This window comes from Canis lupus, chromosome 10 (genome assembly GCF_011100685.1).
Source record: "Canis lupus familiaris isolate Mischka breed German Shepherd chromosome 10, alternate assembly UU_Cfam_GSD_1.0, whole genome shotgun sequence".
Taxonomy (NCBI): domain Eukaryota; kingdom Metazoa; phylum Chordata; class Mammalia; order Carnivora; family Canidae; genus Canis; species Canis lupus.
This window is the reverse complement of record NC_049231.1, coordinates 4,377,423-4,401,435: the sequence shown is the minus strand read 5'-3', so window position 1 is coordinate 4,401,435 and position 24,013 is coordinate 4,377,423. Positions and strand designations below refer to the sequence as shown.

The following is a 24,013-nucleotide window of genomic DNA, read 5'->3' as shown; positions in this document are numbered from 1 at the left end:
GTGTCCCTCTTCATCTCTCACTACAGTCTTTGGGGTAAATTTTAGTTTATCTGATATAAGGATGGCTACCCCTGCTTTCTTTTGAGGACCATTCGAATGGTAAATGGTTCTCCAACCTTTTATTTTCAGGCTGTAGGTGTCCTTCTGTCTAAAATGAGTCTCTTGTAGACAGCAAATAGATGGGTCCTGCTTTTTTATCCAGTCTGAAACCCTGCGCCTTTTGATGGGGTCATTAAGCCCGTTCACATTCAGAGTTACTATTGAGAGATATGAGTTTAGTGTCATCATGATATCTATTCAGTCCTTGTTTTTGTGGACTGTTCCACTGAACTTCTTCTTAAAGGGGAATTTTAAGAGGCCCCCTTAAAATTTCTTGCAGAGCTGGTTTGGAGGTCACATATTCTTTTAGTTGCTGCCTGTCTTGGAAGCTCTTTATCTCTCCTTCCATTTTGAATGAGAGCCTTGCTGGATAAAGTATTCTTGGTTGCATGTTCTTCTCATTTAGGACCCTGAATATATCCTGCCAGCCCTTTCTGGCCTGCCAGGTCTCTGTGGAGAGGTCTGCTGTTACCCTAATACTCCTCCCCATAAAAGTCAGGGATTTCTTGTCTCTTGCTGCTTTAAGGATCTTCTCCTTATCTTTGGAATTTGCAAGCTTCACAATTAAATGTCGAGGTGTTGAACGGTTTTTATTGATTTTAGGGGGGGATCTCTCTATTTCCTGGATCTGAATGCCTGTTTCCCTTCCCAGATTAGGAAAGTTTTCAGCTAGAATTTGTTCAAATACATATTCTGGCCCTCTGTCCCTTTCGGCGCCCTCGGGAACCCCAATTAAACGTAGGTTTTTCTTCCTCAGGCTGTCGTTTATTTCCCTTAATCTATCTTCATGGTCTTTTAATTGTTTGTCTCTTTTTTCCTCAGTTTCCCTCTTTGCTATCAACTTGTCTTCTAGGTCACTCACTCGTTCTTCCACCTCGTTAACCCTCGTCGTTAGGACTTCTAGTTTGGATTGCATCTCATTCAATTGATTTTTAATTTCTGCCTGATTAGCTCTAAATTCTGCAGTCATGAAGTCTCTTGAGTCCTTTATACTTTTTTCTAGAGCCACCAGTAGCTGTATAATAGTGCTTCTGAATTGGCTTTCTGACATTGAATTGTAATCCAGATTTTGTAACTCTGTGGGAGAGAGGACTGTTTCTGATTCTTTCTTTTGAGGTGAGGTTTTCCTTCTAGTCATTTTGCTCAGTGCAGAGTGGCCAAAAGCAAGTTGTATTGGGAAAAAGAGAAAAAGAGAGGAGAGAAAGAAGGAAAGAAAAGAGAAAGAGAAAAAAAAAAGGGAAGAAAAAGAAAAAAAAAAAGAAGAAAAAGAGAAAGAAAAAGAAAGGAGAAAAAAAGGGGGTGGGGGAAGGAAACAAATCAAAAAGCAAAACAAAACAAAAACAAAAACAAAAACAAAAACAAACAAACAAAAAAAGAACCACCGGGGAGTATCTTCTGATTCTGTGTACTTTAAGTCCCTTGGCTTCTCCTGGAGGTTGTCAGTCTAGCTGCTGTTCTGGGGGAGGGGCCTGCTGTGCTGATTTTCAGGTGTTAGCAGTTGGGGGAGCTGCTGTGCCCCTGCCTGGTGCAGGGCCCAGTGGGGGTTGTTTACCCCGTGAGGCCGCAGGAGGAACAGCCCCAGTGGCGGGGCAGCTCTGGACACCTGGATTCAGCTCCGGCAGGAACTCCGTCTGCAGGGCCTGGAGGCTCCGGGGCGGGGCCGCTGATCTGCTCAGCTGGGGCAGGAGCGTCCTCGCTGTCCTGGGCCCTCCCGGCCTCTGCCTGTCCCGGGGGAGGCGGGATCCTGGGCTGTGTCCCGGCGCCCTGTGCTCCGGAGCCTGCGCTGGTGGATTCGCGCTCCCGGGCCGCGCAGCCCCCTCCGCACGGAGCCTCTTCCTCTGCCCGAGCCCCTCCGAGCTGCTCCCGCCCCGCAGCCCCCTCCGCGGAGCCGCCGCCCGAGCCCCCCGAGCTGCTCCGGGTCCCGCCGTGCGCTGCAGCCCTTAGGGAGCTCGGCGCACTCTCCTGGGCGCGCAGGTGCCTGTTACTGTCCCGGGGAGCCCGAGGGCATCCCCGCCCTCCTGGGTCCTGCTCCCACTCCCCACGAGCCCCTTTCCGCCGGGAAGGTCGGTGCAGCTCCTGCGTCTCCGGGACGGGGCTCTCCTGTCCTGGGGACACTCGCCCCGGCCTCAGCCCGGCTCCTCGCGGGCCCCTCCCCCTTGGAGGCCTTTGTTTCTTTACTTCTTTTTCCCCGTCTTCCTACCTTGATAGAAGCGCGAACTCTTCTCACTGTTGCATTCCAGCTGGTCTCTCTTTAAATCTCAGGCCGAATTCATAGATTTTCAGGATAATTTGAAGGTTTTCTAGGTAGTTTGGTGGAGACAGGTGATTTGGGGACCCTACTCTTCCGCTGTCTTGCTCCTCCCCCCGCCTCATACATTTTAAACCTTGTTATTACATGTATACAAACTTAGTGTTACTGTATAGATGGATGTTTAACTTAACATTTTACTACCATGAGACGTCGTATGAGATGATTTTCTTTTTAAGATCAGCAGTGATTTTTGCCTGAAATTCTTACATGACGTTGACGTTACTAAATTGGCTTTATTATTTCTACTATGTGGATTATCTTTTCCTATTCTTTTATTTTTAACATTTCTGTTTCTAATAGTGAAGGCAGAGCCTGGATGGAATGTGACTTTTTCCCTTTGCATGTGTTCCCTAATTCTCAATCTTCTACATGTATATTTGTCTCGTGGTAAATAATACGGAAACATAACATTTACTTCATAATGTATTTGTAGAAGAAGGCAAAGAAATATTATTGACTGTATAACTATAAGAATTTACGGATATCACAGATCACTGCTCAAACTTAAAATTTCATAATATTGTCAGAAATTTAAGCACCCTTTCAAATAACACAAAGCTTAAGCTACACACTTTGCCATTCAGAGAATTTAAAATAGATAAAATGGTTTTTTAAGTCATGCTTGAGAAGGATTGCAAAGATGAACCGAGAAAAAAACATATGATTGAAGTAATATAAATTTGACAGTTCGATAGAGAAGTAGTGTAATTGAGCAGTTCAGAGAATATAAAAAGCTTTAAGATGGAATGTTTATAATTTAGATAACTTGAATATGAATGAAGTTGACAAGCACAACCTTTTACGAGTATCTCCTTTGATGCTAAGCACAGAACACTTTGCAGAAGCATGTACTAATTGACCTCACTACCTACAATATTATAATGCAATATTTTATTTGAAAAGCTGAAACGAGTCAGAAGGAGTGGTTTACTTTGTGAAAAAGAGTATGAAGAATGTGCCCTTCAACCTTTTTATCAATAAAGTAAAAAGTCTTTTTTGTCATCTCATTATGTCTCCAAATGACTTGACATTTAGCAGCTTAAAACGCAACTGGCACTAAACATTAAGCATTCATCAAAGAAAATTCAGATCAAATATTTATATTTCACACTCTAAAGAAAAAATTGTTAATAGCACTAAACCAGTGATCTCAATTACCAAAGGAAATACCGGATTGTTGGATATGGAATGTTGACAGGTCTACCTTTACAATCTTGTCCAGAATCCTTTCCCTCATCTGCTCTGTGCCCAGATGAGTTTTTGTTCTCCACGATGGAATTCTGACTGCATCTGACTCTTTGTTACTCAACTTCTCACACATGTGGGAAAAGAGACACAAACGTACACCAGAGAAATACTGCTCTGTTCCAAATACAGTTTTAAAAATATTTTTGTGTTCTTGGTTTTATGATAAACTGATTAAGATTTTGAACTTGTGAGCCTACTAGACCTGAATGAAAATCTTAGCTCAGCCATATAGAAGTTGAGTGAAATTGGAGATCTTATTAAAAATCAATGATTTTCTGTTTTCCCATGGGTAAATGGGAAAGATAATAGCTAATTTATGAATTGCTATACTGTGATGGTTACTTTTAAGTGTCAATTTGGTTATGTTATAGTCCAATAAATATTATCAAACAATAATCTAGGGGTTGCGGTGGAGGTATTTTGCAGATGTGGTTAACATTTACAATCAGGTGACTTTAAATAAAGTAGACTATCCTTAATGATGTTGGTGGACCTCATCTAATCAGTCAAAAAGATTTAAAAGCAAAAACTGAGCTTTCCCAGTGAAGAAGAAATTCTGCCGAAGGCTGTAACAGAAATTCCTGCATGAGTTTCCACCCTGCCATCCTCTCTGCAGGTTTTGTATTCGCCAGACTTCACAACTGGGTAAGACCTTTAAATAAATTTCACAATATATTATATTTTCCTAGTGGATAGGATATATTCCTCCATTTATATGGCTTTGCTCTTGGGATCCCTGGGTGGTACAGCTGTTTGGCACCTGCCTTTGGCCCAGGGTGCGATCCTGGAGACCCGGGATCGAATCCCACATTGGGCTCCCGGTGCATGGAGCCTGCTTCTCCTTATGCCTATGTCTCTGCCTCTCTCTCTCTCTCTGTGACTATCATAAATTAATTAATTAATTAATTAAAAAATATATATGGCTTTGCTCTTGACAGTATTTTATATTTTGTTTTAAAGAGCTATTAATAATTTGTATGAAGTCTATTCTTAAATATTTGTTACTTTGAGTAATTTTAATAGTTGTTCATATATTGGTTTCTTGCTTCTGGTCAGTTTATTTTCATATTTTGGACCTTCATCTACCAAGCTTATAATCTTTTATTGAATCCTGTATTTATTTAGCTATTCTAGATAAAAATAACAAATTTTGGTTAGAATGAAAGTTTTACTTCATTTCTAATATTTTCATTTTTGTTCATTTTTCTTATTGTGCTGTCTAGTACCCCCAGTACAATAATAAAAGTGACTGTGAGACTACTGTCTAGTTTCTGATCACAAGAAGAAAACTTTCAACATCTCATTTCATCATCTACTATGATTTTGAATATAGTTTGTTATATAAAATATAATATCTTAACGTAATTTTCTTCTATTTTTAATTTGCTGAGAAATTTTAACAAAAATTGAGTTTGCATTTTAACTATCCTTGTTGTATCTTTATTGCCGTAATTGTGTATATTTCCTCATTCTGCTAATCTGGTGAGTTATGCTGATTGGTATCTAAGTGTGAAAACAAAATCACATTCCTAGAACAAAACCAACCTTGATGCAACGGTAATCCTTTTCAATTAGTCTTTAATTTGGTTTGTTAATATTTAAAATTTTTAATTCTATGTTCATCAGTTAGCCCGGGTTTCTTTTTAATATGTTTGTCTTTTCATTGTTAAAATTAGGCTGGTCTCATAGAGTTTTACCCTAAAAAAAGTATATGAAAAGGTTTATGTAGGATTGGCCTTCATTTTTTTCCTTATATGCTTAGTAGAATTCATTAATGACATTTCCTAGGCCTAAATCTTACTTAGTGGGATTGAAAATATATATATTATATATTTAATCCCTTTATTGTTTATAGAACTATCTAGATTTTTTAGTCTTTATATTTAATATTATATAATTGCAATTTCCTCAAACTTATCTATTTAATCCATAAATTTATTTACATCCTTTTAAAATGACATTTAATAATGTTCCTTTTCCATTTCTGGTATTAGTTGTTCTCTTACTTCCTTGACGCAATAATTCACCAGAGATTTATCAGTTTTACTAGAATTTCCCCAAAAAACTCTTATAATTTGACTTTTATTATATTTTCTTCATGAATTTCTATTTCTTCTCTTACCTCTTCCTCCTTTATTTGCATTGAATTTGCTTCTCTTCTATATTCTCTAGATACAGTCTGTCCCATATGAGTACTTTCTCCCTTCCTCTTTCTTTCTCTCTTTTCATGGTCATTTTCTCCTCCGTTGTAGGAAATAGGCCATTAAATCCATCCATTGAGTTTTTAAGTTTGGTTATTATATATTTCAGCTGTGAAGTTCTTGGTTTCTGCCACCAGTTTTTAAAAACATATTTCTAAAATACTATAGTTATTTTATATATGAGTCTTTTGACTCATTATCTAGAACTACTATAAATCTATTTTTATATTCTGTAACTTGCTTTTGTTCATGTTGTTCCTTTCCCCTTCTGGGTGGTTATTTTTTTAACAGAGCACCAAATGTCTGTGAAAATTGAAGCAGTAACTTGAGGTACAATACATCATATTAATCTGTGAGGCATTTTGTCTTTGCTTTCACCATGTACTGGGGGGCACATTCAGCCTGCAATCACTTAACCCAATTTCAGGAATTGAGATTTGAGCAAATGGGTTCACCAGGGTTCCCTCTTATGTTCTCAACACCAATTTCTAGTGCCTTAGCCAAACAACCAAGTTAAAACTTTAACTCAGCTTCTTAATCTACTTACTTTCCTGAAAAATCATGACTTCAAAACAGGTCAAAGGGGCATGAATTGCTAGTCTCATCTCGCTGGACTTCCATCCTGTCCAGATCTGGCCTTTATTTATTTCTCCACTCTCTTATTAGGTATCTGGTATCTTCAAGCTTATGTGTCATACACTTTTTTTAGTCAATGGTTGACTCTTATTGGTCTACCAGTATCCAAAGACCATATACTCCCTTTGACTCCCTGAAGAGATCTTTAATTACCTGAGAACATGACTTTTGGATAAAAATGGGTGCATAATTTGGTATTCCATTTAACTATGAATCAGTCTTTGAAACATGTTCTTCACATGGCTATCAGACCATTTAGTTTCTCCCCTGATTATCTACCTATGGCAATGCCTTTTCCTCTGTCTTTGATAGATTCTATTTCCTTAACATTTCAATTCCCCAGACCTCTGCCTCTTAACTTCTCTTTTTTTTTTTTTTACCTTTACTGACCACTTACTTGATGAGCTCATTCATATGCCTTTATGTGCTATTTTTATGTATATTTTTGCACATTTCAAATTTATACCTTCAGTCAGAACTCCCTTCTGATTGTTCTGCTCAGAATTACCTACTAGGTATTTCCAAATTTATTCAATTTCCTGACAGAAACTCAACATGCCCTAACTAAACTATTGCTCTTCTCCATATTTCAATCTGCTTTTTCAACAACTCTTCCCTTCTCAGCTATAACAAAACCCTACCAACATGCTCAAATCCAATCTTCTCTTACAGCTACACATACTGTTTCAGTACATTCTTCTGCCTCTGTTTTAGAAAAATAAAACGTCCAGTCCTTTTCTCACCATTTCTACCACTATTTGTCTGTTGTAAACCACCATCATTCTTAATCTGGATTAATGAATTAGAAGGTTTCAATGCTCAGAGCAACAGTGTAATCCTGTCAAAACATAAATCAGATCACATAACTTCTTAAAATACTCCAAAGAACTTCCTCTGGCACTTTAGGGTCAATGTGAAAGTCTTTTCAATCATTTAACTCCCTGATATATTTCACATGCTACTTTTCTTCTTTTTCCAAAGTCCAAAGTTCCCTTTAGTGCATCAAATATTTAAATAATTGCTCACTGAAAAACAATAATAAATGAATGAAATTCATAAAGATTAGATAAAATGATGCCTACTAAACATGATAAAATTCCTAGCATGCAATGGATAATCAATTGTTTTAGTCTTGTTACCTATTTTTTTTAAAGATTTTTTAAAAGTTTTTATTTATTTGAAATAGTGAGCAATAGAAAGCATGAGCTGGGGAGGGAAAGGCAGAGGGAGGAGACACAGACTCCCCATAGAGCAGGAAGCCCAACTCAGGGCTTTATCCCAGGACCCTGAGATCATGACCTGAGCCCAAGGCAGACACTTAACCGACTGAGCCACCTAGGTACCCCTTTTTAAGATTTTTAAGTAAACTCTACACTCAATGTGGGGCTTAAACTCACAACCCTAAGATCAAGAGTCACATGCTCCAATGACTGAGCCAGCCAGGCGCTCCTGTTATTAACCTATTTTTAATTATATTTTTAATAGCATATTTAGGCCATGTAAGTACACTCTATTTTAAGAATATATGTCTCCATATCCTTGAATCTGCCTTACCAAGTGCCTTATCTTGAGTGACTCTACACAATATTGATTAACTTTCTAAAACTGTAAGATTTTTATAGTCTTTTTTACCTTAGTTTCCAGCAAAGAAAATACTTCCTTGTGATTTATAAAATAACCGCTTAAAATTGTTAAGATTCTTCAGTGAGTCTATTCTGTCCTATTTCAACATCCCTATTAAAAACTAGTAGAGAGACTGTTATTGTAGAATTTGTGATTTCTATTTAACCACCATTTTGTATCCATCTGTAAATATTAAAAGACAGTTATTCATTGATTTGTCCTTATACAAAGTCCATTACCTGATCATGTTTTGACCCTTAAAGAGGTTTTCTCCAAAGATGAACACGAGATGCCCATTACAATTATCTCAGCAATATAACAAATTACTACCTCTGTGAACTTTCAGTCATTGACAACGAATGGCCTTCCAGGTTTTACTGCCCTTACAAGATTTTACAAGATTATCTTGGACACGTGTGTCGAAAGAAATGACTAAAGAGATTTCAGGTTATATTTTATCAAATGTTAGATTATTGTGTCATTGGTAATATAAAAACAGATAAAGTACTTTTTTTAAGGTTTATTTATTTATTTTAGAAAGAGAGAGTGTGTGTGAAACAGAGAGTCAGAGGGAGAGGGAGTGAAAGTCCCAAATGGACTATGCACAAGACAGAGATCCTGAGATCAGCACCCTGATATCGGGACCTGAGCCAAAACCAAGAGAATCTATTTCTCTTGTAACTTTGGAAACTTTCAGAGCTTTTCCCAGTTCTGAGCCTTTTAACAAGACAACATTGAGTTATTCTGTATTTTCCCTAATCTCTCTTAGAATATATAGACATGGATGCTACTATTTGTACTGCTTCCAGTTTTTTGACACAAAAGTATCGTATTCTTGAAGATAAGGTGAAAATTGAACCTGACTATATTTCTACTTTTCTTCAAATTGGCATATTCCACAGGAGGGGGTATGAAAGAATCGTAGCCTACCATTTTTTATGTGTTTAATATTTCTTCGCCCATTCATTTAACCAACCTTTTTAAGGAGCCACTAGATCCTGTAGACTCCAGGGTAAATCACATTGTTCTTGTCTTTAATGCCCCCTGCAGTCTAATGGAGCAACTGCCACTGCTATTCTATGACTGCTTCTTCCAGGAGTTATTCCAGACACAGTTCTAAATTCCTCACATATATAATTGAATGTTTTATTTCATGACATTTATTTGTAACAACAATTATGCTAGTTACGGAGACTGTCCTATAACAGGTGAAATACAATAAAGTATAGTAAGTGCTACTCTCAATTGCTGTTTTTCTATTGTTTCCAACATAAAGGAATCACAATGCATTGATAAAATGGATAATCCTACATAAAAATGCCCTATTGCATATATTTTAGGAATCATTTGGTAAAGGAGAAAAGTGAAAAACAAAATATTAGTGTTTTAAAATAATTTATTTCCTACACTAAAGAAAGATGCAAAAAAGCAACTTAGTTCCAAGGGAAATAATACAAGAGCAGCAGAAATTATTTTTGTTTTTTTTCTATTTATTTATCTCCAGTAAAGTTAAACAGCAACCCATCCCTCTACTCACCTCACCTAACACTTATTTTATCTATTGATTTCTATAAATCTTTTGTGATTATTATTATTTCAAAAAGTGACAAACGAAAATAAAGTTTTGAGAGGTTGTGTGTCTCATCTAATGTTATTTAGTAAGTAACTGAATAAGAACATATATTTAGAAAGTCTAGCTCAAGATCCTGTGTGCTTAACATTAGACTATCTTAGACTCAAATCATCAGATTCATCAATTTTATCTACATGTAGACTTTGGTTAGAAAATTCAGAGAAACAGGTTTTTCTATCCTGAATGATCAGAACAGGTAAACAATACCTGAGACTATTAGACACATGTAATCACATCAACAGTGAAAAAACTACTGTGCTATATGGTACCTACAAGATCCCAAAAAAGGAAAGGTCAGGCAGTAAAAATAGACAGTGGCCTTTGGAACTAAACAACCTGGCCTTTGAATTCTCTCTGCTATTTGCAAACTGTGTGACCTTAGCCAAACCATTCGACCTCTCTGTGCATGTTTATCTTTAAAACATAGGCAATAATAGTATAAGTACCTCATGATATGATTGGCTCAGGTAATGATCTTGGGGTCCAGGGATCGAGCCCCACATCGGCTCCCTGTTTAGTGGGGAGTCTATTTCTCCCTCTGTGCCTCCCTCTGCTAGTGCACACACACGCTCACTCTCTCCCTCTCAAATAAAATCTTTTAAAAAATGGAAAAACAATATAAGCTTCACACAATATACTTTAAATTTAGTCATTTATTTGTTATTAAAAAATGCTTGGGTTGTGGTCCCTAAGTTGCACTGTGTCCTTAATAAGAGAGCCCAGATAGATTCTATTTGGTCATAGTAACAAAAATGGTTGTGCTTCTCATTAATATCTTAATCTGTTTTTAAAAAAATAATGTTTTTAAATGGTATGGATATTGATAAACGTGTGATAATAGTGGGTGATTACTTTTTAGTGTCAACTGCGAGGAAACTCAGAGCCAAAGTTTCTACTCCTTTCTCAGAGGTTACTTTTTTTCTTAGGGTAACACTACCTGCTACAATATTTCATTTCTAATTTTCATGTCCCTACTCATTATTTCTATCTTTTTTCAATTTTAAATAGTGTTGTATTGCTGTTTCCAAGTTTTGCAGATAATAAATGTTATGCATTACAAAAAGCATCAGCTAACAGTTACAGATAACTTTCTCTGAAACAGACACAATGATAAATGCCATATGTATATTAACATATTCAAATACATCAATTAATCACCGTAACCTTTGAATTACATTGTATTATTATTAAGATAAAACAAGAGACATGCTCTTTTGGGAGTTTAAAACTGTCAAATGATGCCTTTTTTTTTTTTTTTTATAGATGTAGTGTTTAGAAAATCAGGTTGCCAGCAAATAAAATTTTTTTTAATCCTTCCTTTCCAATATGTATTTTTTCCTTTCTTTCTTTCCTTTTCTTTTTTTCCTTTTTTTTTTAACGTATCACACTAAAACCTTCAGTAAAATGTTGAATAGAAATGGTTAAACATCCATCCATGCCTCATCCTCCCTTTTTTATCTTAAGATTTTTTTTTTTAATTCATGAGAGACACACAGAGAGAGGCAGAATCATAGGCAGAGGGAGAAGCAGGGTCCCAGAGGGGAGCCCCATGTAGGACTGGATCATGCCCTGAGCCAAAGGCAGACGCTCAACCGCTGAGCCACCCAGGCATCCCCATGCTTCATTCTCAATGTCAAGAAGAAGACATGCAGTCTTTTACCATTGAGTCTGATGTTTAGCTGTGGGTTTTACAGATATCCTTTATCAGGTTGAGAGTTTTTATCCTGAAAAAAGGTTAAGTTTTGCCAAATGCTGCTTATCTTTCTACTAAGGCAATTACAATGTTTTTCTTCTTTAGTCTGTAGCTACAGTGAATTACACTGATTTTTAATATTGAATTGATTATTGTATTACAGGATAATCCCCACTTGTCATGATGTATTAATCTTTAAATATATTACTGGATTTGATACGCTTTTGGTTAAGAACTTTTGTGTTTAGGTCTAGGAGATTTTATCCTTACACAGTCTGCCTTGTAATGTCTTCATTTAGTTAGGGTTTCAGAGTAATACTAGTCTCATAAAATGCATTGCAGAGTATTCCTTCCTCCTCAGTTTTCTAAAAGTATCCATGTAATATTGTTATTATTTAACAATTACTTGGTATAATCATTCATGAAACCATCTAAGGGTAAAGTTCTTTTTATAGAAAGTTTTATTTTTGCTGTGAAAGCAATTTCTTCAATACATACATGGCTACTCCTCTATCTCATTTTTTCTTGAGCTTTGATAATTTCTGTCCTTAAAGGAATTTTCCCACTGACTACTCAGTTTATATCTTGATTATAGCAATGGTTTCTTACTTATATACATATTTAGAAAAAATCATCAAATTGTACCTTTTATATGCATGTAGTTTATTGTAAATCACCTATACCGCAATAAAGCTATAAAAGAAGAGCCTTGGGCAGCCCGGGTGGCTCAGAGATTTAGCGCCGCCTTTGGCCCAGGGCCTGATCCTGGAGACCTGGGATCGAGTCCTACTCGGGCTCCCTGCATGGAGCCTGCTTCTCCCTCTGCCTGTGTCTCTCCCTTTCTCTGTGTTTCTCATAAATAAATAAAATCTTTAAAAAATAAAAGAATAGCCAACCATAATAATTTCATGCTATTCGACCTATTATCATCTCCATTTCACAGAAAAAGAAACAAAAATACTGGAATATAAAACAATTTCTCTAAAGTCAAAAAGCTAGTAAGTTATAGGGATAGGATTTGACTGTATAGAATGTCTGCAGAGCCTGAACGCTTATGTACTATTTTATATGGCCTCTTTATGTATTTGTTTTTTAAATTACATTCCCCAGCCACCCTTCTCCCTTTATGTTTTTTTATTTTACTTGCTATCATTCAAGATAAACATATTTATATTTAATCAATTATTCAATTTTACTTTCTACTAATGGGTCCTATTGAAACTATACCACATTATTTTCATCTACCGAAGGTACATTATAGATCAAATTAATTTTTTAGTTTACTTAAGGACATAAATTCCTAAATAAGCTCACAAATCAACATATGTACCTATGTAGCAAAATTTGATTGTTATTTACAGGTAATGTATCTGAGAGGAAATTGTCCTCAGATTGGGAAGTACCTATTACCACATACATTTTCTCATATATATTGTTTATATATCATAATAGGAGAGAATCCTCAGTCCTCTCATGTACTTCTCTAAGGGTTAAGGCCTATTCCCAGCGTAATAATTATCCCACTTTAATATAATTAGTGATGTATTGGACAATTTCTTTTACTGATTAGACAAAAAGTCCTTTAAAAAAAGGGTTGTTATATTGACACTTGTTTAACCAGAGCAAGAACATTAAAAAGGTTCGGTAACAATCTGTACAATTAATTAGCGTAAAGATGCATGTTTTGGAGAGAAGCCTTATGGACCAAGAGCAAATGTTACTAAGTCAAGTCAATATCCTGATCCACTTGGATAACAAGAACTATGAAAAACTGAGCTGAACTTGAGTAGATGAAAAGACCAGGTTAGGTAGCATGATGCAGCTACATACTGGAAAAACATCTGTCCAGTCTCTCAAGTGCAAAAAAAAAAAAAAAAATTCATTTCAAAGAACAATTTTGTGCTGAGTTCACTGTGCCAAACATATATACATTTTACACAGTGCTCCTAGAAAATGTAACCTTAAAGTACACAAGATTTTGTATTGAAGCAATAATTTGAAGGTTCCCACATATATTAAGAGCACAACTTTTACATAAAAATGTCATATTGCATACACGACATTTCAATTTTTTCCTTAATATAAAACAATTGATTAGAGAAATGATTAGGGTTTTCTACTTCGAAATTCCTCAGACGAATAGAGGCCCATATATCATAAGGTTTACAAATCTTAAATGATAGCATCACATGAAAAGAATTAAAAATCTTAAAAATTTACTTAGTTTTATTCAAAGCAAAAGTATTATTCCTTGAGGTATAGGAATTCCTGTTATTATTAATAATCTGCAACTATTATCACCATCTTACTTAATTATCCTTTCCTTTAAATCAACTTAATCTTATTTTCCTTTCGTTTTGTCTTTTTTCTTAATTAATATCCAAATACCTACTGGGATACAAATAGCCCCAAAATACTCTGCTTGTGAAACTCCCAAATTATTAAATGTAATTTTAATTATGATTAACTAGCATGGGTAAAATATTCATCACAATGGGAATATAATAATCCAATTACACCTAAAAAACTGTTTGACTCAGGTATTTGCCTGTCACATGCATTTATTTCTAAAGCATCAAATATTCCTAAGTAATTCTAGCAATTTTCTGTGAACCTGACAGAAATAAGAAACTCCAAGTACCATGTCTCTAATCTGCTACTTGTCTTCTATCTCTGGGTGAGTTTTAATCATTTGCAATTAATGTAATTGTGCGTTTACTATAAGTGTGCATAAAGAACCATGAACACAATGTTCTATTTGAAGGTGAGAGGAAAAAAAATCACCTCCTGGAAATTTTCAAAGAAACTATTTAAGGACTATTTCCACAATTATTAGACTCCTAAGTCTGATGCAGATAGAAAATGGGCTGACTGGGGAGAAAGTTTTATTGATAAGAACTCTTTGGTAAGAGCTCTTCCAATCTGTGAGCATTACAGAGAGTAGTAGAGTCTGATGCCTCTTCACTTCAAACTCAGAGGGATGGTTGAAATGATGCATTTTTGGCATTCATCAGGACACGGCTTAGGCCAGCATTTCATCTAAACCACATTCAGCCGCACAACAGTGTGTGTATAGCCCAGAGGTTCTCACCACCCAATTCCCCAGGTTTGGCTAATTTGCAGAGCGACTCACAGAACTCAGAGAAAACATTTTGCTTACTAGATCACCAATTTATTATAAAAGAATATACCTCCGGAATACCCGGATGGAAGAGATTCATAGGACAATGTATGCGATAAGGGGCATAGAGCCTCCCTGCCCTCTGGGAGCACCATCCCCCAAGCATCTCCAGGTGTTTACCAATCCAGCGATCTAAACCTCATCATTTCGGATTTTTTTTATAGAGGCCTTGTTACTTAGACATGATCAACCACTGACCACCATCAACTGAATCAAACTCCAGGCCCTCTACCCCTCAGGGACTGAAAGTTCCAACCCTCTAATCACATGGCTGGCAATCTTAGGGTTCCCCTTTAGTATTAACTCAGCAACATAAACTCAGATGTGGTTGAAAGAGGTTATGAATATTAAGACAGTTTTATTGCTCTTAGCACTTAAGAAATCCCTATGGCTTTAGGAGCCGTATGCTAAAAATGGGAACAAAGACCAAATATATATTTCTTACCATGTAAGTCACATTATTCCGATGTGTGTCTATTAAAGGATGGAGAAATTCCAGCAGTAAAGGAACTGACTGGGATGAAGGCAGATATCTAAAGATTGGGATAAACTGCACTCGCATAGGTCAAAGAAATTGTAGACAAAGGAGTATACAGGGAATCTTTGAGTGTCTGGAGGAAAGACTACTTAATACAGTCAGCTTTAAGTATCATCATGTCCAGGGAGTGAGAACTAGCTTCCAGGGGGATATTTTTTCCTGCTTTTTTCCTAATTCTCTCCACAAAAACTGGGTAATAAGATTAGACATGGGGGGGGGGGGGGCGGGGCACCTGGGGGGCTCAGTTGGTCACGAGTCTGCCTTTAGGTTAGGTTATGATCTCAGGGTCCTGGGACCCAGCACTGGGCTCCCTGCTCAACGTGGAGCCTGCTTCTCCCTCTTCCTCTGCCCCTTCCCCCACTTGTACACTCTTGCTCTCTCTAATACATTCTTTAAAATATTTAAAAATTAAAAAAAAGAGAGAGAGAGAGAACAGAAGGAGGAAAAGGAGACGCACAGTGGGGAGAAAAAGACGATGGAGCCTTGGCCCTCATTCCAAGTAAGGCTTCTATTGACAACAGGCTTGAGCAAGTTGAGAGGAGGTTAAACCCATTAAGATGGGTTCGAGTTCGCACTGATAATTTGTGCTCCAAGTGCCCATTTTTTTTTTAAGATTTATTTATTCATGATAGACATAGAGAGAGAGAGAGAGAGGCAGAGACACAGGAGGAGGGAGAAGCAGGCCCATGCCGGGAGCCTGACGTGGGACTCGATCCCGGGACTCCAGGACCGCGCCCTGGGCCAAAGGCAGACGCGAAACCGCTGAGCCACCCAGGGATCCCCCCAAGTGCCCATTTCTTAACTGAGATGATAGTTGTTAAGTTTTAGGAGAGGCATTGTTTGGGTACTCAAGGAAACAGACGCCAAAATTTTATCTATTGGGGCAAACTTTTTATGAAGAAAAAGCATTAGAGCCAGAGAGGGCTCGGGGAGCCTCCAGACTTGGCAGCAAGGCCACAACCGGGGGGGGGGGGGGGGGAGGAGGGGGGGTCCCAGCCTGCAGCACATCTCTAGGAGGGCGTTCTCCAGGCAGATGGAAAAATCTCTGAGCCCAAGTTGCTCATATGGGGCGTTAGGATAGGATCCCTGCTGGGAGCAGCCCGTGGGGGTCAGCGATGGATTCAAGGGGCCACAGCTGGCGGCTGCCAGAGAATTGAGCCCTTGGCCACAGTCAGAGATCTCAGGGACGCAGATTCACAGCCACCGAAGTCCTGCGCTGGTCTGAATTTTCACAGGAGCAACGGGCGGTGACTGCGACCGAGCAGGTGTTAAAGGAGCCGAGGGAGGCAGAGAGGGGTTTAGCGGCATCAGGGGCACCCGCCCTGCACGCACCTGCAGCCCCGCCCCCGCCCCCGCCGGCAGCATCTCTTTTAGCAGGAGACCCCGCCACGGGGCACCACGTGGCGCCCATCTACCCCCCCCCCCCCCAGCAGGAGGGCCGGTCCCTCGGTTCACCTGCGAACACCACCGGCCGCGCACGTGCTCCCGGACCCCGGGCCGCAGGGCGCAGTGACCCGGGCTCGGCTCCGGACTGAGTCGCTGCTTGGTGCGTCCCTGCAGCCGCGGCCACGCCCAGGGCTCCTGAGGCGCGGGGCGGGGCACACGGTCCAGCCCCCCCGCCCCCGGGACAGCGGGCCCGACCCCCCGACCCCCCCCACGACCCCCAACCCCCGGGACAGCGGGCCCCGCCCATCCCCCCTCCTCCCCATCCCCCTCCTCCCCATCCTCTCCCTCCTCCTCCACTGACCTGATGTCGCGCCTCGAGCTTCCAGCCTCCTTGTGATTCCGAGTCGGAAAGAACCTTTGAACGACGAAAACCGAAAAGGCTTTTTAATTCTAACTCCTGTTTCCAGACTTTTGTTTTGTTTAAGTCACGAATGCCACTTTCTCGCATTTGAATGGATCTTCTGAGCCTAAAGCCGGGGCCGGGGCCGTGGAGGGAGCGCAAGGCCCCCAGGAGGGCGGCGCGGGGGGAGCCCGGGGGGGAGGGTGCGAGGGGGGAGCCGGGGGGGGGAGCCGGGGGGGAGGGGGGGCAGAGGAAGCCGGGTGGTGAGGTCAGGGGGGCGGGGGAGAGGTCACGGGGCCGGGAGAAGGGCAGGCGACGAGGGAGAGATCACGGGCAGGGGAGGTCAGGGGCCGGGGGGCCGGGGGCGGGCAGGGGCTTCCGAGGCACCGACCTGGGGGCGCAAGGTGACAGGTGCGCGTGCAAAGCTGCAGCGGCCCCTGCGCCGCCCCAGCTGCCGTCCGCGGAGCCGGGGCCCCCAGCAGCTGCGAAGGGTCTAGAATGCGCCCCCTAGGGCCGCTAGAGCCTGTTCCTGGAGCCTTTTCCTGGAGGCGCAGCTGCAGGGCCTCTTCCGCTTGGGGCCCAGCGCCGCAGCAGCCCGCAGCAGGGCGGGGTGGTTCCTCCGCCTTTTTCGTTTTTGCTGCCTTCAAGACGTCGTAGGCCGCGCTCGGTGCTGGGGCTGGGGGGCCGCGGCCTGCACTGGCTCTGATCCTCCCCCTTCCCCGCGCAGGACAAAGCAGAGCCCTTCTCCGCAGCAGGGGATGCCGGTGGGAGGCGGGGGCCCGGCTGCGGGGGCGGCCTCGGGCCTGCACGTGCCCCCTGGGAAGGGAGATTGGCGTCGCGTGATGAAGGATTGGAGTCCGCGGGCAGCTTTCCTCCACCCTGAAAGGGGCAGGGAGGCGTCAGAGGGGCCGCCCCCGCCGCTCCTGGCTGCGGAGCCTGGGGGCAGAGGCCGAGAGGAGCGCGGTCGCCACTGGGCCCCCCGGGTCCTTTGAGGCGGCCGCGCTGGGGCGAGGGATGGGACGGAGCCCGCGGCCGGGTCGCAGCTGAGGTGGGAGTGGGCTACTGCGGGGTGCTGGAAGTTGCAGTGTTTCTGTTTTAAGGGTTTTCTTTCTTTGTGCAGTTGGGGTTGGGGAAAGGTGGGTGGGGGCAGCCTGGCTTCCCAGCATCACATGGTATCAAAGTCGTGACTCTAGAGGAAGTTGGCAGCCAAGTTCCAACACCCCCCCAAGCCCCGCCCCCCCCCCGCCCCCTCGCAGAAAGTCCTGGATCACCAGGTTCTCTGAGAGGCCCAGGGCCTTCAACCTCCTTATAAATTCTTTCTACTGTGGCTTCGCCTAGACGTAGTTTATGTGCAGCGCCTCCTTCCCCGTCCACCTACCCCACCCTCCACATTTGACATGTCTGCTGGCTCCCCAGGGGTCCCATTCAGCATCTGGATGAGCTGCTCCGGTTGTTGGCTAATTTGCTGCAAAAGCTGAGAGTTTTTGTGGCCCACACTTGAAAGAAGAGATGGGCACGGATTTTAATTTTTTTAATTTTTTATTTATGATAGTCACAGAGAGAGAGAGAGGCAGAGACACAGGCCGAGGGAGAAGCAGGCTCCATGCACCGGGAGCCTGATGTGGGATTCGATCCCTGGTCTCCAGGATCGCGCCCTGGGCCAAAGGCAGGCGCCAAACCGCTGCGCCACCCAGGGATCCCTGGGCACGGATTTTAACTCCCTACCGACATTCCACATCAAAACCAACTTCATGGAGTGAGAGGGTATAAATGAGCAATGAGCATTTCCCAGGCAAGTATTTTGTTTGTTTGCTCACTTACGCTGGCAGGTACAGGATGACCTTTAATGGGTGATATTTTATTCATACATTGTTACCTATATTCTAACCAAACTTTTATGTGGGAGGCATGGATCTGACCACAGGGGAGGCCGCAGTGAACAAACAAAAACAAACACTCCTGTCTTCCTCTTATGCTTACATATGATTTGGGAAAAAGAAACAAATTTAAATTATGGAAGGACTACTTTCATTTTTATGTATGAATTATATAATTTATACAAAAAATTATATAATTTATACATATACATATATACACATACATTAACACATGTTAAATACACTTTGGACTTTAGGAAACAGGCTTTAATGTCATTGGTTAGATCGATATTAAAAAAAATACACGGGCAGCCAGGGTGGCTCAGCAGTTTAGCACCCCCTTCTGCCCAGGGCTGATCCTGGAGACCCAGGATCGAGTCCCACGCCGGGCTCCCTGCATGGAGCCTGCTTCTCCCTCTGCCTGTGTCTCTGCCTCTCTCTCTCTCTCTCTGTCTCATAAATAAAATCTTTTAAAAAATACACATTTACACAATAATTAACTAGGAAACTAGGTTTTACTATAACACAAGATAAGGCCATTTTAAAACTTTTGTTTGAAAACACTGCATGCTTTTCTGCCATGGAAAAAGCTTATTAAAGCAAAACTAATTATTAGTAACAACATATTGTTTGAAATAAAATACAGGGGCTCCTTAAGGTTGTTGAACAAGGACACAAGCAGTAGTCCGAGTTAAGGTCAGAGGATCTCTTGATTAATGAATTTAATGAATATTATGTAAGTGAGTTTATAGGTTAAGTTTTTAGTGCACAGAAGGCTCATCACTCTATTTTTTAAATTAAGTCCCTTTCAATTCAGTTCTCAGAAACTGAGGGTAGATAAAGAACTGACTTCTTCATGGGTCAGGGATAATGCCTAGTGTATAACTTGCACATTTTATTTGTAATCTTCATCAGTTCTTAATTTGCAACTATAAATATTGACCCTTTACTCAACAGAAAATTGTGTTCAAATATATCTTAGGGCATGAAATAATGTTTCTAATATAAATATGAGATGAATTTTAGTCATCTTTCCTCTTTTTTTTTTTTTTTTTGCCTTCTCTTTAAGTGTGTTCAAATTTAAATTAGGATACCTCAGGATTAAGTGAATAACAAGGTTAAAAAAATACAGTTTTCCTTTTTTTTCAGACCCTCAAAGGGTCTCAGTGGCTGCCCACACACCACAGAAGGACTTTGATTATCCACAGACCTTTGCCAAATAAGGCCAGTATCCAAGGCGCTAGCTCCTCCTCTCACTGGGGCATGTACTAAAGATATAAAATCTCGTACAGATTCCCGACTCTTTTTTTTTTTTTTAATTTTTTTTTTAAATTTTTTTATTTATTTATGATAGTCACACAGAGAGAGAGAGAGAGGCAGAGACACAGGCAGAGGGAGAAGCAGGCTCCATGCACCGGGAGCCTGACGTGGGATTCGATCCTGGGTCTCCAGGATCGCGCCCTGGGCCAAAGGCAGGCGCTAAACCTCTGCGCCACCCAGGGATCCCCAGATTCCCGACTCTTAATGCTTCAGAGCATATACCTCTTATGCCATGCTTTAGCCATATTATGGGCCTAAGGGAAAAACAGCCATTATTGAACAGAGCTGTGGTCCCAAAATAACAAAACATGGTGTGACTGTGGCAAAATCCATTGACTTAAAGGATGAATACAAAATTATTGGTGCTGAACTTGTTCGAGATGTTGCCAATAACACAGATGAAGAATCTGAGGATGGGACCACGACTGCTACTATTGTTGGCACACTCTATTGCCAACGAAAGATTTGGGAAGATTAGCAAAGATGCCAATCCGGTGGAAATCAGAAGAGGTGTGATGTTATCTCTTGATGTTGTAATTGCTGAACTTAAGAAGCAGTCTAAACCTGTGAGAACCCCTGAAGAAACTGCTCAGGTTGCAATGATTCCTGCAAATGGAGACAAAGGAATTGGCAACATCCGTTCTGTTGCAATGAAGAAGGCCAGAACAAAGGGTGTTATCGGAGCAAAGGATATAAAAATACTAAATGAGGAGTTAGAGATTATTGAAGACATGAAGTTTGATTTATATTTCTCCATACTTTATTAATACATCAGAAGGTTAGAAATGTGATTTGGGGGCACCTGGGTGGCTCAGTTAGTTAAGCGTCGGCCTTCAGCCCACATTGGGCTCCCTGCTCTGTAGGGAACCTGCTTCTCACTCCCCCTCTGCCTCCTGCTCCCCCTGCTTGGGCTCTCTTTCTGTCAAATAAATAAAATCTTAAAAAAAAAAAAAAGTATGAATTCCAAGACACCTATTTTCTATTGAATGAAAAGAAATTTCTAGTGGCGAGTACATTGCATCTGCTTCTGAAATTGTCAATGCTTACCTTAAGCCTTTGGTCATAATCACTGAAGATATTGTGGGGAAGGTCTAAGTACATTAGTTTTGAATAGGTTAAAAGATGGTCTTTAGGTTGTAGTGGTCAAAGCGCTTGGTTTTGGTGACAATAGAACCAGATTAAAGACATGGCTATTGCTACTAGTAGTACCATGTCTGGAGAAGAAAGATTAAATCTTGAAGATGTTCAGCCTCATGACTGAGAAAAAAATGGAGAAGTCATTTTGACCAAAGATGATGCTATGCTCTTGAAAAGGTGAGAAGGCTCAAGTTGAAAACTGTATTCAATAAATCATCACTGTGCTCGCTTCGGCAGCACATATATCAATAAATCATCACTTAGATATCACAACTATTAAATATGAAAAAAAACTAAAGGATCAACTGGAAAAACTCTCAGAAGGAGTAGCTATGCCTAATTTGGTGGGACAAATGGTGTTGAAATGATTAAAAAGAAAGAGATGTTCTCAATGCTATGAGCTGCTCTTGAAGAAAGCATACTTCTGGGATGACTTTGTGCTCTGCACCAGTGCATTCATTGCAGCCTTGGACTTAATAACCCGCACTAATGAAGATCAAAAATCTACATAGAAATTATTAAAAGATCACTCGAAATCCCTGAAATACCCATTCCTAAGAATGTAGGTACTGAAGGATCATTGATAATTGAGAAAGTTATGCAAAATTCCTCAGAAATTAGTTATGACACTCTATTTGGAGATTATGTGAATATGATGGAAAAAGGAATCATGGATCCAACTACGGTTGGAAGAACTATTTTATTGGATGCTGTTGGAGTGGCCACTCTATAGCAGGAACTGCAGTCACAGAAATTCTCAAAAAAGAGAAAGACCCTGGAATAGGTGCAATAGGTGGAACAGCAGATGGCGTGTTCTAATTCCTAGAATAGTACTTTACCATTATTAATGAACTATGAAGGGAAGCTCAAGGCCGTGTTCCTCATCAATAACTTCAGAGAGGTTAATTGAAGGAAATGACTAAAGAAAAGACTGGCTGATGTTTAAGAAAATCACTATAATGTTAAATTACTGGTTTCAATTGACAGTAAATAATGATTTGCTGCTGTCATTGTCCATGCTGACAAATTATTTTACATTTTTTATTTATTTTTTTATTTTACATTTTTTAATAAAAAAAATCTGTACATTCCTATTAACTAAGTACAAGAGCCATGTTCCAATGTACTGCTTTCAACTTAAATCACTGAGTCATTTTTACTACTTTTAACTATTCTGTTAGAATCAGGATTTTAATACCTGCCATCACCAGATGAGAAGTTAAGAAATGGCCTTTCTGTGAAGACTACCAATAATTGTGTACAAAGCAGAGAAATATTCAATTATGTGACAAGACTCTGGTAATAAAAATTTGTTTCGAGTTTAAATAAATTTCATTTGATTTGTAAAGAAATCGTATTCAATTTTTGGCATAACCATAAATATTTCCACAATAAATGTGAATTTTATTAGTAAATGGAATAATATTTCTGCTGATTAAAATGTGGATAGCGTGGAAATGCAATATATTTTGGTAGGTTAAAAAACTGGGAAACTACTTCTGTGTATGGTAACTGATTCTAGCAATTAATATGCCTCTCAGATTGATTACTAATGTAAAAAGATTAAAACCTTTTCATTATATTTAGAAAAAAAATTTCATGCAGAAATAGAGAAGGCATATATGTACAACCCTCAATACAATCAACCTGCATATACTAAAAATGTTAGACTCTAAAATTTTAATACTTTTAACACTTTAAGGCTGTTTAATTTCTATTATGCCAGTGGAAAAATTAAAACATAGCATATCAGTGTTAGAAGAATTCAACTATTGAAGCATCAGAAGTCCTGCCACAATTCTTTTTATTCATTTTCATTCATTTTTACTATATTAACAATTTTTCTACCATAACTATTTAGAAAGCATAATATCAAGGAAAACAGTGCTCCAGAACTGAAGAAGACATAATTCTTACCTTCCAGTTTGAAAATGTAGAAAAGGCAAACAAAAAAAGTTTAATAATAGTTTCCTAAATGTCATATCTGAGAATATAAGGAAGGGAAAGATTGAACCTTACTGAAGGTGAGGACATAGATTACTCTGGTCCCTTTTGGTGAAAGTGTCAGAAGTCCAACTCAAATAATTTTAAGAAAAAAAAAAAAAAGAACTTTTGGCTCATATAACTGCAAAGATAAAATATCAGACTAAATAGATTTTAGATAAGGATGGATCTAGAAACATAAAAGAAACAAGACTATCTCAGATCAGATTCCTTCTCTTTGTTTTCTTGTCAAACAGCCTATTGCAATGTAATTGAAAATGTGAATTTTGAGGCTTGCTATCTCAAAAAAAAAATAGATACAATTGAAAAATCTGCATTATAAAGCATATATATATATACGTATATATTTGGAGAATACTTGAGCAGTAGTTGCATAGTAAAGAATTGGTATGTAGATAGTCATATGGGCAGTATGACAGTGCTTTAATTGAATTCTATAGTTAGAAGATGCTGGTTTAAATTTTACACTTGTGTTCCTAGCTGGATGATCTAGGGTGAATCACTTAGCTGGTCAAAACTGGATTCTCCATGTGTCCAAATCGTGGTAGCAGTTCTTAACAAGGTGCAAGTCCTGCCAAGTAGTAAGGCTAGAATACTGGATATAAATGTTGTTGTCATTTTTACTTATTATAGAGACATTGCTTGGGAAAATCTGAAGTGTTGTAGAGATGGAGATTAGAAGTCAGGAGGAAATTATTGTATTCTTATATGGATATTCTATGATCT

The 24,013-nt window shown here is 39.7% G+C and overlaps 1 protein-coding gene and 1 pseudogene across 1 annotated transcript in view; one reads left to right on the top strand and one right to left on the bottom strand.

Moving 5' to 3' along the window:
- LOC119873559 (translation initiation factor IF-2-like) overlaps nt 1-18,115 on the bottom strand; it is a 106,798-nt gene extending 88,683 nt beyond the window's left edge. The window contains exons 1-3 of the mRNA XM_038549562.1: nt 17,886-18,115; nt 17,341-17,828; nt 16,911-16,964 (exon numbers count right to left, since the gene is read on the bottom strand). Of these exons, the coding sequence (XP_038405490.1) occupies nt 16,911-16,964; nt 17,341-17,828; nt 17,886-18,115 (772 nt within the window). The remainder of the gene's footprint in view (nt 1-16,910; nt 16,965-17,340; nt 17,829-17,885) is intronic.
- Nucleotides 18,116-18,726: 611 nt separating this feature from the next.
- Nucleotides 18,727-22,102, top strand: LOC100856731 (annotated as a pseudogene).
- The last annotated feature ends 1,911 nt before the right edge of the window (nt 22,103-24,013 follow it).